The 19749-nt window shown below is 35.9% G+C and overlaps 2 protein-coding genes across 2 annotated transcripts; one reads left to right on the forward strand and one right to left on the reverse strand.

Moving 5' to 3' along the window:
- Nucleotides 1-704: 704 nt before the first annotated feature.
- On the reverse strand, nt 705-19582 carry caly (ubiquitin carboxyl-terminal hydrolase calypso). The gene is made up of 11 exons (XM_022062062.2): nt 19339-19582; nt 18663-18877; nt 16436-16561; nt 15813-16014; nt 14597-14768; nt 13886-14278; nt 11961-12154; nt 6884-7033; nt 5764-6104; nt 4570-4718; nt 705-3816 (listed from the first exon to the last, which is right to left on the reverse strand). The coding sequence occupies exons 1-11, from the start codon at nt 19394-19396 to the stop codon at nt 3738-3740; spliced, it is 2079 nt and encodes a 692-aa protein (XP_021917754.1). The 5' UTR covers nt 19397-19582; the 3' UTR covers nt 705-3737.
- On the forward strand, nt 7032-11632 carry LOC147872631 (uncharacterized). The gene is made up of 4 exons (XM_087355880.1): nt 7032-8110; nt 9176-9300; nt 9881-10183; nt 10470-11632. Exons 1-4 carry the CDS (start codon nt 8029-8031, stop codon nt 11025-11027), a joined length of 1068 nt encoding a protein of 355 aa, XP_087212006.1. The 5' UTR covers nt 7032-8028; the 3' UTR covers nt 11028-11632.
- Nucleotides 19583-19749: the final 167 nt, after the last annotated feature.

Here is a 19749-nt window from a genome sequence, read left to right on the forward strand (position 1 = left end):
CTGCCGTGTAGTCTGGTATAAGTTTACCAACGTTTCAGAGGACTATACTGCCTCCATCATCAGGGCGAAGAAGAATATACAGTTTTTCACATATTTCTAATAGTCATTGTCAAACTAATTTTGCAGTTGTCAAATTGTTCACTGAATATGCTGTCTTCACATAATTAACTAATGCTTACATGCCAGCAGAACTTGCTAAGGCTGTCTGATAAGTGATTTGTATACTTCACTGACTTTTTTTTTCTGTCATTCTTTCATAGCACTGCAGCAATGACGATTTAAAGAACTGAATGTTCTAAAGAGTTCTAAACTAAAAAGTTGGAGAAACAGTTCTGATTTTTCAGAAAACTATGCCTTCATCTTACAAGATAAAGATCAGGGTGTTCATTGTCACAATGCCTAGGAAATTAATCAAACAAAAAATATTCATAAATCACAATGCCTATAAATACATACAATATCATCATTCACCCACATTCAAGTTCTCTGCACTGCCACATTGTCAGTGAGTTCACCCACCCATTTCCATATTAGTTGAGTGCAAATACAACTGTCCCTTGACAGAAATGTATCCACCTAACTAAAAGGACAACTGACAATGATTCTCTTAAAATCAGCGTCTCATTTACTATATGAATATGATGCTAGACACAGTCCACTTGACTGGAACATGCAGTGAAAACAACCAGCACAAAACTCTGAAGTGTATTGAGAAATTAAATTTATTTTGCAATCAGTTATTATTTCACACATTTTATTTTATATTAATCTATGTAAATGTTCTGAAGAATACAATGAGGGAATATAATGAAAAACTGATAACTATGAATAAATTTAGTTATCTACATACACTCTAGATAAATACATTTGGAAATTTACTATTCATTTTAAAAATGTATCCATATACATTAACATTCCTATACACAAAAGAAGCACAATTTACTACACAGCATTGCCTGTTAACCCAGCATGATTCTGTAAGCTAAGAGATGGATCTATACAGTTTTCCACCTGACTAAGAATGCCTCAAAGATATAATTTTCCACAAGTAACTTTCAAACTACACCAAAAATTATCATCTCAAGAGGAGTTCTGTAACTGCCCATCTTCTGCTCAATAAGGAGCTCCTCATTCAATGATGGATAAAGAGTTTTAGACATCTGCTTATAAAGCACCACAGTAATATTAACATTTACTTCATTAAATTAAAATACAGTTTTTGTAAGTACACCAGCTTAGTTTAATTAAGATATGTACAGCACATAACAAAAATATGGAGATGTCATGTACATCTGAGAGCTACCACTGCATGGAGCATAGACATTGTGACCAAGAGGTGTTTTCTTTTTCTCCCTTTATATAATTTTAATAACTGTATGAACCAAGAACCAAATACTGAATGTGACGAGAATGTTCTTTCTCAGATAAATTCTAGCCATTACACTTCAGAAGAAAATTACATAATCAGGAAACAAATATTTAATGAGACTGTAGTCTGTGAAATGCTCTTCTTTTCTTCTCTCATTTCTGCAAAACACACTTTCCATTTATTAGAAATAATTTACTTTTCATTCTGTATTCTAGCTCCAGTTCAGGCAGGTTTCACTGTACAAAAATAATGACATTTCATTCAAGTATATTCAAAGGTAAAGCTAATGGCAGGGAATATGACGATGGTGATAGAATTAAAAATGAGATAAACTTTCTAGAAACTGGATTTAGTGTCTGATACTGTAATATCAATCAGAATAAACACCTACTGTGGCCTGGCAATTTAAGTGGTTATTTTTTTTAATTTTCAAATAAGTTATATAATAGAATACTATTTATAATTATTACTAGTGGCTCTACAGTTCACGAAGGACCTTCGTCTCCTCACACATGGGAGGTTTCTTAAATTTTTTAAACATACATAGGACACCATGGTTATGTACAAATACCAGTAAAAGAAATTAAACAACATTCACCACAAGAAGATTTCATACATAATTAAACAACCTAATAATCATGGCTGGTAACAAGCCCCATCATCAGGGCATCTGGGATACAGACAGTTAAGCACCTCTGAAACAATGGCTAATTTCTATGAGATTACAAGATGCAACAACCTAGACATTGTCACCTTCATATTTACTGCTATGGGAACCTGAAATCTCACATACCTGCAGACAATTCATTTATGTTTTCCCAAATTATGTGCCAAAATGGTGATATTTTAGGCATATATTTTTATACTTCAATGTGGGGATGACCAGACAGTGTGGTTAAGTTGAGTAGGCCCCCTCCACTCTCTTTAGGAAGAAGTAACACAAGGTCTGACAGACCTACTTCACTGTCTTATGGTTTTCTCCCCACATCGGCCCTGACGATGGAGACAGTGGGTCTTTGAAACATCTATTTTTAATTCAATATAGATTCAGATGAACACTTGAGAAAGTTTTAGTACATTTATTCATTGCAAAAGGTTTAGATCTTAAAAACAGTACATGCCACAGAACGAACAATAACAAAGTGAGATTTCAGTATTCTGAGATTTTTATTTTTGTTTGCTGGTTCTTTTCAGCATAACTATGTATAATTATTTTTAATTTTTATGAACATAAATAAAACCAATGAGGAGGCTAGGGCTCGACTTTGGGCTGTTACGCCATAGTAGTAGTAGTAGTAAATAAAACCAATATAAATAAGTGTTAGAAGTCAATAAACTCTTTAAAAAAGGTACTACTTTCCTCACAAATCATTGACATTGATCATATATAATTCACAGTCAGCAAGATCTAAAAGTAATTAATAAATCTAAAAGTAAATAAATGTGATGAAGAAAAGAACTCTGCAAGAACCTGGTATACTTTTTAAACTTGAAAATATCAATCACACTTCTGGAAAAAAAGACCATTTGCTCTTTTACTTAATATTTATTACTATAGCTAACATTTGGGTGCTCTGAAAATCAAGAACCTTATCTCTTGACACCACCTGATTTGTAATTTTAGTAGATCAATCAACAAGTATTAAATTATAAGTAGAAATGTATAACAACGTACTTGATATTCATGTACTCACATGTCCTCCTGTTATAAAATTACAGTAAGGCTAATTTATTCAGAACATTTTGGTTACTTTTCACATAGCAAGAGTGTTCAAAGACACATTTTGAAAACAGTATTAATCAAATTATACATAATACTTCATTAAATGTAACATATGTTTCATCTTCAGCTTATTTCTTTTCAGTGCAACCAATTCATATTGGCTGGAGGAAATACTAAAAATAAGGCATTATCTGTCATTACATAATTTCAAATTCTCAAATGATGTAACAAAACATGGAAAGAAGCTTCTCTTTGAAGTATCAATTTTTGGGTCAACTTCCATATCCAAATAATTACTTCTCTCAGTATGAAGTGAGGAACAGGAATGGGAAAAATATAAAACTGAACAAATGTGGTGGCTTGTTAACTAACTTCCGAGGTCAGAACAATGGAGACTGCACCTTGATGAATAGAAAAATAAAGAATGAATATAACATTTAAAGCCATCTGACACATTTTTCACAGAACTATGAAAATGTTACCTTCTCAATGGGAACTAAATACAGAGCTGTTTCTTAAGTCAAATGGAACAAACTGAGAAGTTACATACAAGAATCAATAAGAATAGATCAATCAGGTGAATTCATGAATGCTCCTCTTGGGTGATGCAAGACATGTGACGCAATCATAATGGATGTAGTAAAATTATTTTCGCTTCCTGTATTTGGTGCGACCACGACGGCGGCGTGAAGGATTAGGTCTTGGTTCAGGCTTTTTTGTTGGTCTAAATACAGAAAAAAATGAAATAAAAAATATACTTATTTTGTTCAAATTGTAAATTGTGCAAAAACCATCATAAACTTCAAGACTAACAGAATAAATGAGTCCAAGAAACTTACTGAATGGACAAGCAAGTTTATTTATAATCAATATTTAAACACCTGTACAACCAATTTTTCTGATATCAGGTAAGTTGGATAGTTGAGGTAAGCCACTTTTCATTCATTAATAGTAATTTAACCTGTAAAGCTAACAAAGTGTGATTCTGTATGGGCATTCCAGTTCACAACAATTCTGTTCGTCTTATGTACCATCATTTGTTATGAATGATGGAATGTAAGAAATACAAGCAGTTTCCCCTACTGGGCCAATATCAATAGCTGTTGCAACACATACACACTTTCTCTGTAATAAACATTATAATCACAATTACATTTCTGAAAAGAAATGAGATGCATTACTTTCATATCACCCTTAGTCACTTCTTTAAAAACTATACAAGCACTTGTTCCTTGTTCTACAGTCTGGATAGATGAAATGTACGGTATTTAATAATGCTGTAGTAACTGCAGAGCTTATACAGCATAAAATTGTGCACAACCATGTTTGATAAAAATGAGAGGAAGCCTTGGCCCAATTCCAGCATTAACCTAGAGTGACTGAAAAGGAAACAACAACCAGCCAAGACCCCAAAATAAATACCAGAAACACTGCTGGTTTTGCTTACTCGCTAAGTACCAATGTCTTAATTACAAACCTTTGTACTCTGGGGACAGGAAGTCCTGGTTTCTTGTGCTGTACAAGATGTTGCTGCACCAGGTCTGCCAACTTGCCCTGTTGCGCCAGCATAGACAGGAATGTGCAAATAAACTCATCATAATTGTGCGTTCTTCGGCAGTCATCAATCTGTTGGAATGAAATAAAGAATACATCCACCGCACTTACTGCTCATGGATTACTGTTCTGGGATTGTGTGTAGATGGTTACAGGACCAAATCCTATTATAGTAAGAACTATTCTGTTGCCTTCAATTGTAAATATGTTATAGATTATTGTTGTTGTTGTTATTACATTGAAGGACCCATTAATTCATACACAATCTTCCATTTGTCCAAGACTCTTTAAGATTTACTTTATATATTTGGTTCTCTTTGTGTGTTGTTGGCAGTTCTTATTGATTTTTACTGTATTATTTGCATTTACATTTTAATTACACTTTGTCCTTTTTTCATCACCTCTTGTAAATGGCATTTCTGAAGTCCTCAAGAACTTAAATAAATTAACTGCATTGAATTAAATTACTGGGAAGAACATGTCACTAAAGTAAAGATTCTGTCTACATTAAATTTGTCAGGTATAACTAAAAAGTTTAATACCATCACCATGTTTGTATAAACACTAATTCATGCAAACTTATGTTAAATGTGTACATGGCTCACCACGTCATTTAATAATTTACAAAAAATTACCTTAACAAACTTTATGGTTTACAGCCTGGTGTGTATTTAAGCTAATATAAAAGTATAGGAGAATAACCATTTACACAACTTTTATTCTACAGCAATTAATAAATGCTGAAGAATAAAAGTTATGTTGACAGTTATTCTCGCATACTTTTAATTATCTTAACAAAAGTTTCACATTTTTAAAACACTCATTATCATACATCATTTTAAGACCATATATTATGTGGCACTAGGGTTCATCCTCAAAATAGCAGGTACTTACCTGCTATTTTGTTATTATACATTATAATAAATTAAGAAGCCAAGAGGTTAGGGTGACCTCCAATGGCACAATATTCATACAAATAGTTGTGAAACTTGGTTAATTAATTCATAAAATGAAAGAGGGATGAAAAAACACAGGCACCAATGTGATTTCATAAGCATACCTTCTCTCATTAAGAAATTAAAGTACACCAACAAAATTAATATTCTAGCCATCTCACCTTATATTTTTTACGTTTGTCATTTTCATCCCGCAAATTAACTTCACAGACACTGATCTCATTTTCAAGATTCTTCAACAGGGCCAACAAATCTTTTGGAGCAAATGTGTGAGGCTCAAAGAGTTCTGGATATTTTGAACACAGTTTGGTGTCCACCTTTTTATGACTTGTGACAGCAGAGCCTGTGTCAACTGAAATTGGACTTGACGCCTGCTCCTGAGTTTTTTCTGCCTCCTTCTCCCATATGCGTTGTCCACCTTCCAGGCACACTTTCTTTGTTGCATTTATAACATCTGTACACACACGTTTGCAGTTGGCATTCAAACCAGTCATGCTGCGCCCTATAATAAGAGTTATTAAAGAACAGATACGTGAAGTTATTGCTACTTTTATAGAAATAATATGCTTCAAATATAATTGTATTATGACTATAAGAGCAATGTTTTTACAGTACAACTCAAATGTATTTTTTGAAAACTGGCTGGCACATTGATTCAGCTGTATTGATTTATGTGACTGTAAACACATTGCTGGGACTTGTGTTTCTATAGTGAGAGCAAAATGATTATTTCAATGAAGAGACAAGGATGAGTTGAGATGAGATTCCCTGCAGGAATGAGAAATGGTATATAAATTTTGGTCAGAAACCTGTTGGATGACATCAGCACATAACTAATTCCATGGAGCAGAGTCCTTCTTCAAAAGCTCAGCTAGTCAGGAATTCCCTGCCTTTTATGGGACCAAAAGGTTCATTACTGTGGTCACAACAGACTGCTACAAGTCCCTATCCTGAGAAAAATAAATCTAATCCACATTCCCCATCCCTATTTACTTAAAATCCATTTCAATATTACTCTCCCATTTACACCTATTTCTTCCAAGTGATCCCTTTCCCTCAGACTTTATAGGACATAAGCATAAATGGAAGGATAATATTAAGTTAGATAATTAAAAAATATGGTGTGAACAGAAATGGTTCATGACAGGGTCCAAAGAGTGAAATGTTCCACAAAGGCAGGTAATTTCTTGACCAGCTAAATAATTATTGGGTTTTCAACCCAGTACCTTCAAATTAGTGAAGAGATAATGAAGGGTTGCAAAACATGCTTTCTCTTCTCACCTGTCGGTGACTCAGCCTTATCCTCAACATGGCCTGTCCCTGTGTTTGTGCCTGCAGCAGCTGACCCTGCTCCTGCCATGCGGATGACAACTAACTTCTTGAAGTCCTTGCTCGATGTGGGGCTACTCTGTCCAGAATTCCAACCCCAACCTGAAATAATACAAATTCCTGCAATATGGAACTGATGTTATGCCCAAACAAACAAGGCATGAAGACACATGAGACGTGTATGTAAAACTGCAAGAACATTAAACCTCAGCACCAAATGGAGTAACCAGCTTTCAGGCCTGGAAAAGAGCTCTCAGCACCCACTGGATATTAGGCTGGACAACCCTAATGCCATTCTAGGTGGTGGTGGTGAAGATGAACATTCCAACACAAAGCCTGCTACTGGTCTCTATACTAAGCCAGATGAATCCAGTTCACATTCTCAGATCCTATACAGTAGCTTTAAAATCCATATTAATATTATCTTCCATCTATGCCTAGTTTTTGTATACTTTATTACTTTTAAACTGGTGCTATTTCCTTACTTAAAATTGCTGAAAGATGATTCTTCTAATGTTTAAAGACCCCCAAATTTAAATAATTTAATATCTAAAACAGAATAAGTACACTAAATGCAACCCCATCAAATCTGCCAGTCAACTACAGGAAATATACAATCAAAAGTGCTTCAACCTATATATAAAGCACAGATATTTACAGTTATTTTCTAACTAGTTTCTCATCTTTCTTAAAACTTCATTGTGGTGTTCTGTGTACATGAAACTCTCTTACAATAATATGTACAAAAATTGAATTCATTTCTTTAATATTAGTGTACTGCATTAACAGCCAGAAGGCCAATTACAGATGCAACACCTTTAACTTAAGGAATCATTATCATAACAGTTCCTGATATAAAATCACCTGTTCTATAGACTTGAATATTATGAAGTTCAAATTGAATTCTGTAAGTCTGTAACATGTCTATTCTAGCATATGATTTTTGGCACAGCTGTCTTAATTTTTAAAGTAAACATTAGTCAATTAGGTTTCCATAACAGTTACTTGAGTACAGTTAAGTGTTAAGTTGTGTTCACTACTTCAAATACAGGCCAGTTTCACACAGACTGTTGAGAGGAAACAGTGAGTCTACAGTTATGAAATTAGACTGGTACTATGTTTACCACATAATCATGGGAAGCATACTTTCCACTTCCACTTTTTGGAAATCAGCTCTAGGTAAGTTTTAATCTTAAACCAGTGTTGAATCTTGATAAAACCTTATTTCAAAGGCAATATGGCTGTATTTCATCATTCTAACAATCTCAAAGTAAGCAAAATAAACACCAACAGCATGTGTTTGGAAACATGAATTAAGCAGTAAAAAACCCTCTTTATAAACTAGACCAATGTCAAACACCACCTCATAGGTTGGTAAAAAAATTATAATTTCTTTGTAAGTACTTGAGGTTCTCATGGTGTTGTAGTATGAAGATGGCTGTCTTCTGGGTTGTAGCCTCCATTATCAGGGTGACCACCCTAATGATGGAGGCTGGAAGGACCTCTGTAACATTCATAAACTTCTACCAGACTACACAGTGCTACAACTCAGAAGACAGCCATATTAATTTCTACAGAAGTCCTACAGAAAATGAATATACATTGCACACAGTTAATCACAAAACAGGCCTGTTCCAATTTATTCAAAAATTTTAAAAACGAATTTTCTCTCAAATATCTGTTAGATAAAAGTGCAGCCTGCACCCAGATAAATTCAAAACATTCTATAGTACTGACAGTTACATACATAACACTCAAGTATTTATTCTTTTTCGGCACTGAAGTCTAATAGATGCTTTGCCACCTTCAACCACAAAGGTTATATAAACACTATTTGGTCAGTGTTAGCACTAAGTAGACTGTGAATCAGTCCCTTGCAAAGATTCTGTTATTGTGTGTTAACACTGAAATTATGGACAGACATCCATGCATTAGGTCATATTTGAACCTGCCAAATTGGCTTAGCCTGTGTGCCAACAGAATCAATTTAACAAGCTTCTCTCTTTGAGATTTAAGATTCTCACAGTGGTGAAGACTTCCAAGGTGGTCTTCTGAGTTATGACGTAATGTAGACTGCACTGCCACCAGCTTCAGCTCTGACGACATGCAGATGGAGGCAGTATGTTACTCCAAAACGTTGGTACCCACCTACAAGTCCACACAGAATAATACTCCAGAAGACCATTATGGACAGGGCTCTACTTATGTAAAATATAACAGCATCTTTTGTAAAATAATTTACAGGAAGTCCTTGTCCTGAACCACGAAGGGCAGACCTCACAGACAGCAGTCACTTTTACTACTGTATTAACCTACCATTCCCTTATATGGGTCATGTCTGGATTTCGGCTTCCTGCAACTATGGCTTGGTAAGACTGAGCTTCTAAGGGTCATAAAACCCCCAACTATGTCTTTCAATGGGATGAAAACATTTTTATAAGAGAATAATCTGATGTCTGACTCCTACAGCTTGTTTGTGGCTTACTTAATGATGCTATCAGTAGCTCAGACTATACAGCATCAGCATGACTTAGAAATAATGAATTGGAAAGGGTACAGAAGAAACAATCATGGGCTAATTTAAGGTGACAATCTCTGGGCTGAAATTTTAACCCAAGATCTCCCAAAACTAGAGTTCTAACCACTGGACCTCAACACTCAGACTCTGATTCCTCTATTTCGGTAAAAAACTTGATAATATAAAATATTCTTGTTCATCAAGGAATGCATCCTAAAACATGCACAAACTTAGAATAGATATGCAGAAACAGCTCAGTTTCTATTTTATCATTATCCCATTTATGTTTAATATTGTAGACTCTTTTGATGTTTTATACATGAGATTCTTAAGTTGAACAGCACAGTAACAATTACAAGTATTCAAAGTTCTAATTAAACTGTAACCAAAAACATCACATCTACCACAAATTCTATTCCTCTTATTTTCAGGTTTTTCAGCCTCTTCTGAAAATGTGTGTAATATCACAAGAAATGCCTTGCTGTAATGACAAAATAAACACAGGAAACTCTGGCAAAGGTATTTTTGAAGGGAAAAATATCGAAACTCCAAACACAGCTCCCGCTGCTGCTGCAGTCCTTACTTTCTTGCATAACTCCGCAAATGTATATTATCAAACTTTACGTACAACAACCAGTACAAACACTGATGCCACTCTTCAACCGTCAATCAAATCTCCGTACGACCACAGCATGAACAACCAGATTATTTTGCCAGAAGTGACTGCATATCAGGTAAAATTTATATATCTCTCTATGTAAGGTTTGTAAGCACATGCTGCTCACACTGTTGAAACCATCAACAACATAAAATCTATCTTCCAACATCCAGCATACAATCCTGACAGATGTTCACATTTGTGGGTTGCTAAAGGATCATGTTAAGGTTAGGAAAAAACCTGTTGCAACCTTCAGGGTTGTTGAGCTGTGTAGTCTGGTAGAAGTTTATTGGCATTTTGTGTTAACTTTTACCATAATACGTGGCACAACAACCCAGAACCTGTACTCTCATCTGTTGCAGGAAGTTCACAAGAAACCAGTTACCACTATCACTCCACTGATAAGAACAAGCCAAAAACAACACATCAGCACAAAGGAAAACTCCTCCCCAAGTACCAATAAATTTTCAACAGGTCTTCTACAACCCCAACGGAGCCCTGGACTGAATATACCATGTACAACTGGTTTAAGATTACCCAACCTTACAGACTGCACAAGATACTACACGTGCAACTCCACATCTGGCACACTGCTTTCTTACTCCTGTCCATCACAAATGGCCTTCAATGCGCACAAACATGTCTGTGAAGTAACTGTTTACAAAGGGTGTAAAGAACAAATGATAAGTAACAGTTACCTTATCACACAACCTCCTGAATTTATTAGCCCTGTTACTACGCCAAATCCTACCTTATGCTTTCAACCTGGAAAAATCCCTGACCCAGAATCCAGCCACCATTATTTTATCTGCAATCATCATAGTGACACACTTGTACAGTACAGAATGACCTGCCCAAACACTCTACACTTCTGTGCAAGAGAGAACGCATGCAAGAAGCAAAATGACTGTTCTTACTAACAGCACAATTCCTTCATCCCTGTAACACACTTCTACACAGATGCATGAATACCAACAGTTTTAAACTAAAATTTAAATTCTGCTGTAAATTTGGCTGCAATATTTCATTACATTTCATATTATTGCCATTACAGCAGTACTGTTGAAGCACAAGTAAGTCACAGTTACCTAAAACATTCTGAACCCAGATGTGTTTCCATACACTTAACAATAGTTTATGAAGTGCAGTAATACCAATGAGAGCTTATTCAGGCCTGTTTTGTCCTCTTACCAACCTGTGCTGCTGCTTCTTTGTTATGTGAGATTAGAAGTTTTCACAGCAGTGAATAACATTCAGAAGAATGCATCACCTCCATCTTTAGGGTATTAAAACTGTTGCCGCCTTGACATTACAATTTATGTTATCAAATACTTCATCTTCTTTCAATTATTCATTTCATAGTTTACAATTCAAGTGGCATTCTTATTTCTTTACATTTGTAACAAACCACATTTTTTAGAACAGCAATTTTTAAATAGTATTTTGTTCAGATCAAACATAGATATAATTACAAATTCTGTAGTTGAAACTAAACATGAAAATAAATCACTGACTTTTATAACTATTAATATAGCATTAGTAGCCTCACCCAATAGACGGAAGCATAAGAAATGAAAGTATAAAGTAAAAAGTTATTTTTAGAAGTTTTTGTTTTATAATGAGACTGAATATACACAAGACTCCTTCTTCTTCTATGGCTCTCCGGTCCATATTCGGTCCATGGCCTCCTCAATTATCCTCTTCCATTCGGTCCTCTGTTAGGTCCGTCTGTCCGAGGCTTTGATTGAGGTTTTGAAACATCTTCCTTTTTATGGTGCAAGGTTGTTAGCCTTGCGACCAACCCCCAACCTGGAGAAACACAAGACTTAGCAGTAAAAAGAAAGACTACAAACCTTGAGTTGGAGAATTAAATGCAGAGCCAACTTCTGATGACGTATCAGTGCTAGAACTGCTAGGAGCTGGTGATGTTTGGATAGTGAGTGGAGTGGAGTAGTCAGGAGGGCACAGCATTGTGCCACTTGCTGTTGTTGCTGCAGCAACTGCTGATGTTGATTTGTCTTGCAGACCCTCCACGTGTGTATTTAAACTGTAAGACATGCACATAAAATGAGTTCCCTCTAACAGCATACAGTAGATTAGAAAATTCGAAGAGAATTTCAGATATTAATTAATTGTATAATGCAGGGTCTTCCTTGAAAAGCTGACAGTTACTAAACTGAACAAGAAATCTGCTACTTTTATGGAACCTAAAGATTCATTACTACGTTCACAAAAGCATGCCACTCTGGATCTTATACTGAGCCAGTTCAATCCAGTTCACACCTTCACTTCCTGTTACTGTAAGGTCCATTTTTATATCAGCCTATCAAAGCTGAAATCTCCCAATTAGTCTCTTACCTTCAGGATTTCTGATCAAACAGTTACATGCATTTTTCACTTTCTTCAACTGCACTATCAGAACACTGTAGTCTCCAAAGGTAAAATGTTACTATAAAATACTGTAAAATTCTACTATATTCTGGCAATGATAAAAAAATATGATGCTGACAAAAAATGTGTGTGGTGCTTTCAAAATTATATGCATTACAACCTTCACTCGCCTATAACAAACTGCCACAAGACAGGTAACATTACAGCTGAAATGCAGACAACCAAATGAATGGAACACACTAAAGCAGTGGTCCCCAATCATTTCGTGCCTACGGGCACATTTGAGAGTTTATGAGATCGTGGCGGGCACCAACCAATTAACAAAGCCAAATTTTCTTTTCTCTGGACAAATAAGATATGGACACCAAATAATACACAAAACAACATGATGTTTAATGATACAAGAAACCGTGCAATCAAAAATACATAGTTTTATAAGTACAATTATTATTACTCAAGTGGGAAGTTAGTGTGATGTTTGGCACTGCATTTCATCGGCCAGTTTTTGAAATTTGGGAGTGTAGGATGATGTTGCTGCTCGCAAACAATTGTCAAGATGGGCGTCAGTAAGTCGAGATCTGTGCTTTGATTTTATAATGTTCATGGTTGAACGGCCTTCATTAATCAGTATAACCTCTTTCCGTAACAATATGGGCACCCAAAAAAAGCCTTGGCGGGCGCCGTGTTGGGGACCACTGCACTAAAGCATCATTTGCAAATGTCCCTGACCATAACTAAATCAAACTAAGAAGCATTTGCAAATCCAAACACAATTCTCATGCAAATAATATCCTATTAATCCACAAATTAAAAATGCAATATCAATTCATCCAAAAAATGAAATCATGACAGGTAATGGTCTAAAATGATCACAAATGTAGAAATCTGTTTTTTGCCAAGATGCAGGATTTTGTTCTACAGAGGTTTATCCTACACTCCCACCACACTCATGGTATGGTGAAAGACACTCTACTATCCAATGCAGCAAACACATTATTTATTTTGTTACCATGACAGTTAACTACAACAGGCAGTTGCTTTAACTGGATATCCCAATTTACAGGTCTATACTTCAGCAATCAGGTCTACATATACAGTATCAAATTACATACCAATATTGCAACCCAAGAAGCCTATATGGTATTTATGTAACATGAAGATATGGATCTTACAAAGATTATTTGTGTGAATATATAAAGCAATATACACCAATGCAGACAAATGTCAGTGTTTGGAGTGTTTTGCTTGCAAAGTTATTGTCTTATTTTTACCACAGCCATTACCGACAAAATTAACTATATTTCTCGTTACGTCCCTTATATTACATAAAGGTACTTACTACAACTAACAGTATTTAGAAATATAAAGTTTGCTAACTGCACATCACCTGTTCTCTGCTTTGGCTAATGAACTGTTGTTAGGGTCCGTCGATGCTATAAGTGGAATCTTAGCATAATTGTGAGTTTCCAGAATTGGATGTGGTGTTAGGTATGAATCTGAATCACTGAGAGAGCAATCTTTGTTCTTTCCTTCCAAGTTAATGGATGCAGAATTCTTTGGGCTGTTTCCTTCGGGAACTGACGGATGCGTTCCATTCAACTTAATTTTCTCACTTTCCCCATTCTTCTGAAGGTCTTTCTTTACATTTTCACAGACAGAACTAGCACTGACACCTTCCAATTCTTTTTTCTCATCACCAGTTTCCATCTCATCTTTGCCGTTCGTCAGTTCTGGATGAGTTAGCTTTACCAGCTGCTGCAGGGCTTCCAGCACTATTTGTCTGTAAACAATAAACACATTAATGTAAAATGGCTTCCTTATCAAGCAACTAAAACAGTTACAGAATAATGAACAACAAGTTTCATAAACAAGTAGCTCCTGAGGACAACCTGTAAATAGCCAAACCACATGCAGTAATAATCAGCAACACAAAGCATAATTAGTAACTGTAACAAATGACTGGTTTAATGATGAAAAAAGTAAATGATAAAACAGCTAAAACAATAATCTAAAGAAAGAGATAAAATTACTGAAAACAACTTTGGTACACAGAATTTGACTCGTAAGAATAGTCTATGTATTATGGAATCAAATTTACCTATTAGTTTTTAACATCTTCAGTTTGTGGGTCAATGCGAGTCTTTTATCTGGAACAACAGCCATCAGATTGAATCGAATATCATGATATGGTTCTCCAGTTGCAATCCCCAGCCTGTCTTTAATTACACGACGGAACTTCTCAGTCCAGTCTTCCTTATCACCCCAAGGTCCTGTAATTCAGAACAATAGCTGCAGAGAACAACAGTATACACACACTTAGAAATTCATAAACAAATTTATATTTGAAGACTTCTGTCTTCTGGGTTGTTGTTCAGAGGTCATACTGCCTCCGTCATCAGGACGATGATGGAGGCAGTATGACCTCTGAAACGTTGGTTAACATCGACCAGACTACATAGCGCAACAACCCAGAAATCTTCATACTCGCCACTGTGAAAACCTCAAATCTTACAAATTTATATTTAAGTTCAAACTAAGTCTGTAATAAAATAATGACGTAATAATACAAATTTCACAAATGAAAACATCACCACCCTATGAAGTTTTCTCCAGTGATGGCCATCATATAATTGCCTTCTCAATTCTCTGTCCTCAATAAACACTCATACTGAGCCTGTGCCCCGACTTCACAGCTTCTTTTCTGTATATCTTTATTATTATATCTCTTCACATTGCCTCTAGACTCTCCAGTGGTCAATCATTCAATATTAGTTCCAAAGAACTCAAATGATCTTATCATCATCCATGCATAATATATGTATACAACAATATATCCTTGATTTGACAAACAAAACGTTAATAATAAATACTCAACATTTTCATGACAAGTTTCTGCATTTGAAACACATTTTTGCATAAGTATGTTATTCTTTTAAAATTCTGTTGATCTGACATGTTGCTTGTGAGGTCACCTTGTGCTCCGTACTACCTGAAATCCCAAATTTCATACTACACTGCCAACTGTTAAACCCTGGCAGAAAAATCCAAAGGTTCAAAACCTCCATTACCAAAGCTAGCCATATGATACGATCCTGGGTCAGTTCCACCTGCCACTACTTCTCATCACCTATTTCACTAAATATTCAACTTAATGTTATTCTTTCATTTAGTGCTCGTATGTCCCAAGTGGCCATTTCCCCATCAAAATTCTGAATTAATTTCTTTCTCTTTAATCCTATCTACATGTCCAACCCACTACAGCCTCCTATCCTAATAATACTAAATAAAATACTTGGCAAACAAAGTGTGCTTACCATGGTCCATAGGAAAAGGTTTCAAGCCATCAAGTTCAAACAGTCTACCACGAATGGGTACATAGCTGACAAAGTGGAAGGCTTCACCTGTATAACGTCCTGTACTCACACCCGTTGACTTATCAAGACGACGCTTTGCTTGAGGCATTGCATGAGAATTGTGAGCTTTAGCTAGCTCTGGCGTGTTCCCTATGGCCCATCCCTGTAAAGACAAAGCAACAGCTAAAGAAATGACATCAATATTTAGAACTGGATTTATTTATTTCAGATTGGTGGGGTCTTGCAGTATAATTTCAAAACAAATGCTTAAATAAACATCTAATTTTACAACACAATAGGTCTCTGTATGGGAATTAAAGTTAGCAAAATTAAAACCTCTTGGCTTGACTTCACAAACTGCATGATAACTTTTCTGCACTGTAACAGTGTTTCTTTTGACTTCTATCTATGCAAACACTTAATGTAAAATTATTATCTTTCACCTGACCAGAGTGACAAATTTACAACGACCAGAATTTAATCTTTGAACATAAATTTAAGCCAGGCTTCCTACTTACTTCATGTTCTCATGGTTTTCTAAAGATATGAAATGTTTAACCTAAGTAATGCTGCCAAAAGTATACCTTGTTCTCAGGGCACATGCCAGATGTGTGAGCTTTGAGACGACTCAACGTGGCACCAAGATGAATATTAGAACAGTTCAGAAGCACAGAGAGCAAGGCATGTGTTGCACAGCTGTTGGGAACCATCTGTAAAATAAAACATATCATTACTGAGCCACATGCAACTATCACTGTCACACATGAACACTTTGGTTCCTGGAGAGTTCCATGTTTCACAAGACCAGATTTATTAAAGCTGTAATTTATGGAAAAATTGAATTTGAGAATTCAATCAGTAGTTAAATACTTAACTAAATGGACAACTGTATTAGTCATGTACTTCCCCCCATTAGGTTCTTCCAAATGAGGAGGGAAAAACCCATTATACATTATACGAGGGTCGCTCATTAAGTAATGCCCCACATTTTTTTCCTCAGAATATATTTATTCAAGATGGCTGAAATTTAGTGACAATATAAATCAATGTTTCCTTTACACATACTATTTTTCCACATAGTACCCATCAACTTGTACGGTTTTATGCCAGCATGGAACAAGTGCATGCATGCCTTGCCGGTACCAGCTCTTGTCCTGTGCACGTAGCCATGTCCTCACTGCTTGAATCACGCTCTCGTCATCTTCAAACCTTGTTCCGCGGATAGCATCTTTAAGTGGCCCAAAGAGATGGAAGTCGGAGGGTGGATGGGGCAGCACCGTCCAACTCAATTTGGTGATTTCTTCCCTGGTTCTCAGACTTGTGTGAGGGCGTGCATTGTCGTGCAGGAGCAAAATTTCTGCTGGATGCTTGTGAGGCCGAACTCGTCGGAAACGCTTCTTGAGGGTTTCAGGGTCCTGATGTACGCATCTGAATTGATGGTCGCACCTCTTGGCATCACATCCACAAGAATGACCCCATCACTGTCCCAAAAGACAGTCACCATGACTTTTCCGGTGGAGGGAGTTGTCTTGAATTTCTTCTTTCTCAGTGATTGAGGATGATGCCAATCCATTGACTGCCTTTTTGTCTCCGGCTCAAAGTGGTGTATCCAGGTTTCATCACCTGTAATGATCCCTCAGCATCAAAACGCTCCAACAATTCAGAAGAAATTGTTTTCCTTTGAATCCTGTGGTCTGCTGTGAGACTTCGTGGAACCCATCTTGTGCACACCTTTGAATATGCGAGAGCCCGGATAATTGCAATTACACTTCCATTGCTGACTGAAAGCTGTTGGGCCAATTGTCGAGTTGTGATGCGCCGATCCTCACGAATAATGGCATCCGCGCGGTTCAACATGTCTGGAGTGGTGGCTGTGGCAGGACGCCCAGAGAGCGGCAGATCACGGTGCTCCTATCAACTGCACAGCTTCCATACACAGCACACAAACGTTTATGAATGTTCACCACAGTTTCTTTTTCAGCAACAAAGAATTCAATTACAGCTCGTTGCTTGTAACGAGAGTCGTTCACAGACGCCATTTTAACAGTTCACTACAGCTCCGCCATCGGTTGGAATCATTTGAAACTCCATACACGAACGCGAGAAACATCAAATCTCAAGCGTGTAAAAGTACACTTTTCTATCTTCATTATTGGCTGAGAAAAAAATGTGGGGCATTATTTAATGAGCGACCCTCATACAACAGCCACATCTGTACCTTTCCTAGAATTCTTGATAAAAAACACAATAAATAATCAATCGACTTGGAATTCAGTACAGAGAGTGACTCAGAACTCTAATACAATACTTAAGAAGGTTGTTGGGAAGACCATTTAGAGCAGAAAATGTAAATAAAGCTTTTTCTGATTTGCCACCATTTTCAAGTTATAACATTTGTATGTTGATGTCACACATTACTTTGCATTACTTTAACAAATATGCAAACAAACTATGCAAGACTACCTGGGGAAGTACAATTTACTTTACACTCTGCTTTGGTACGCAACTTGTTAAAGATGTTCTATTTTTGACAAATATTTTGCATTCATATACCATATGTAACAATCTAAAAATGTTTTTGCTGCTTGTAAATTTCATTGAAGGCAATAAAATTGTTGACAATAAATTTGTGGTTGTTCAGAAATGTAATACAATTATGTTGCACTTACAGCAAATAGCAACTTACTTTATGAAATTTCACTTTACAAACTCTTTCTGTGGAAGTAAATATTAGTAAGGGTGGTGACTGCCTGAAGAGCATTTTCTTAAACTTTATATAACAACAGTATTAATATACAATTTCAAAGTTACCTGCTGAGCAAAAAATATATTATTGACAACATCTTCATCCTTGACAAAACTTTCACTTTGGTCTACAACCTTCCTTCGAGAACGTCTTTCTTCAATCCAACGAAACAAAAAAATAAATCCATACACTGGACCTTCAATAGACTTCTGGAGATCATAAATTTCTTCCACCTGCACACCTTTTACTCCAAAATCTTCTAAAAGCAATGTAAATAACCCTGAAAAAAATAAAAAAAACTCAGTTATTTTTTAAAACAAAACTTAACATCCTAACAAATTCTAACTCCCTGGTACTGTGGAACCCAAAATTCTAATACTGCAGAAACAAAAATTGGGAACTGGAGCCTATTTTGTGTGATGTGCATAAAATCTCTACCACACCAATTTCTTTAGAGGCACTTCACTACCATTCAACCATTGTAAATAATGCTATTGAAAGCAGCATTTTTCTAGAACTGGCATTTTATTTGGTGCTTTCTCATTAAATGTCAAATAAGAGTTAACGGTATCATGTCATTACGTAATAAAAACGACTTATCATAAATACACTGAGCAACATAGTCTTCTCATCGAAAAAATAACCGCTCTCATTAAGTAAAACTGAAAATGATTATGCTTGAATTATTAATTCGGGAATCTAATGTCAAAATCGTTAAAATACACAAATATTACGATGTACCTGGATCACTTTCCAGCTCGAGCCATCCTTCTGTCAATCTGTTGATATCAACTGGCATCCCGATTATCTTCACACCAATTACGTAGGACACTTGTATCCAAGTAAATATGTTGCCATAAATATCTCAATGTCACTGTCACATATATTCCTAGAAAAGAAAGTTTATTACAAACATCTTACTTTCCTTCTCTTGTTCCACGTTTATCCATCAGATGTCGTTTCAATGCCATGTTCATAATGTAGAATGCTCGATTAATCGATACAGCATAGATTTGCATGTGCAATGTGTATTAATTTATGCATCTCTCAATCAGATATAGCTAAGAAAGCGAACTGCATGCCACAAATTCATCTTCAATTTCCAGCAATTTATGGTACGCGAATTGTCATTATTACTAACTCATACTATCA

This window comes from Zootermopsis nevadensis, unplaced genomic scaffold, assembly GCF_977971745.1.
Source record: "Zootermopsis nevadensis isolate Lab colony 2312 unplaced genomic scaffold, Znev_1.0 Znev_ptg000025l, whole genome shotgun sequence".
NCBI classification, from domain to species: domain Eukaryota; kingdom Metazoa; phylum Arthropoda; class Insecta; order Blattodea; family Termopsidae; genus Zootermopsis; species Zootermopsis nevadensis.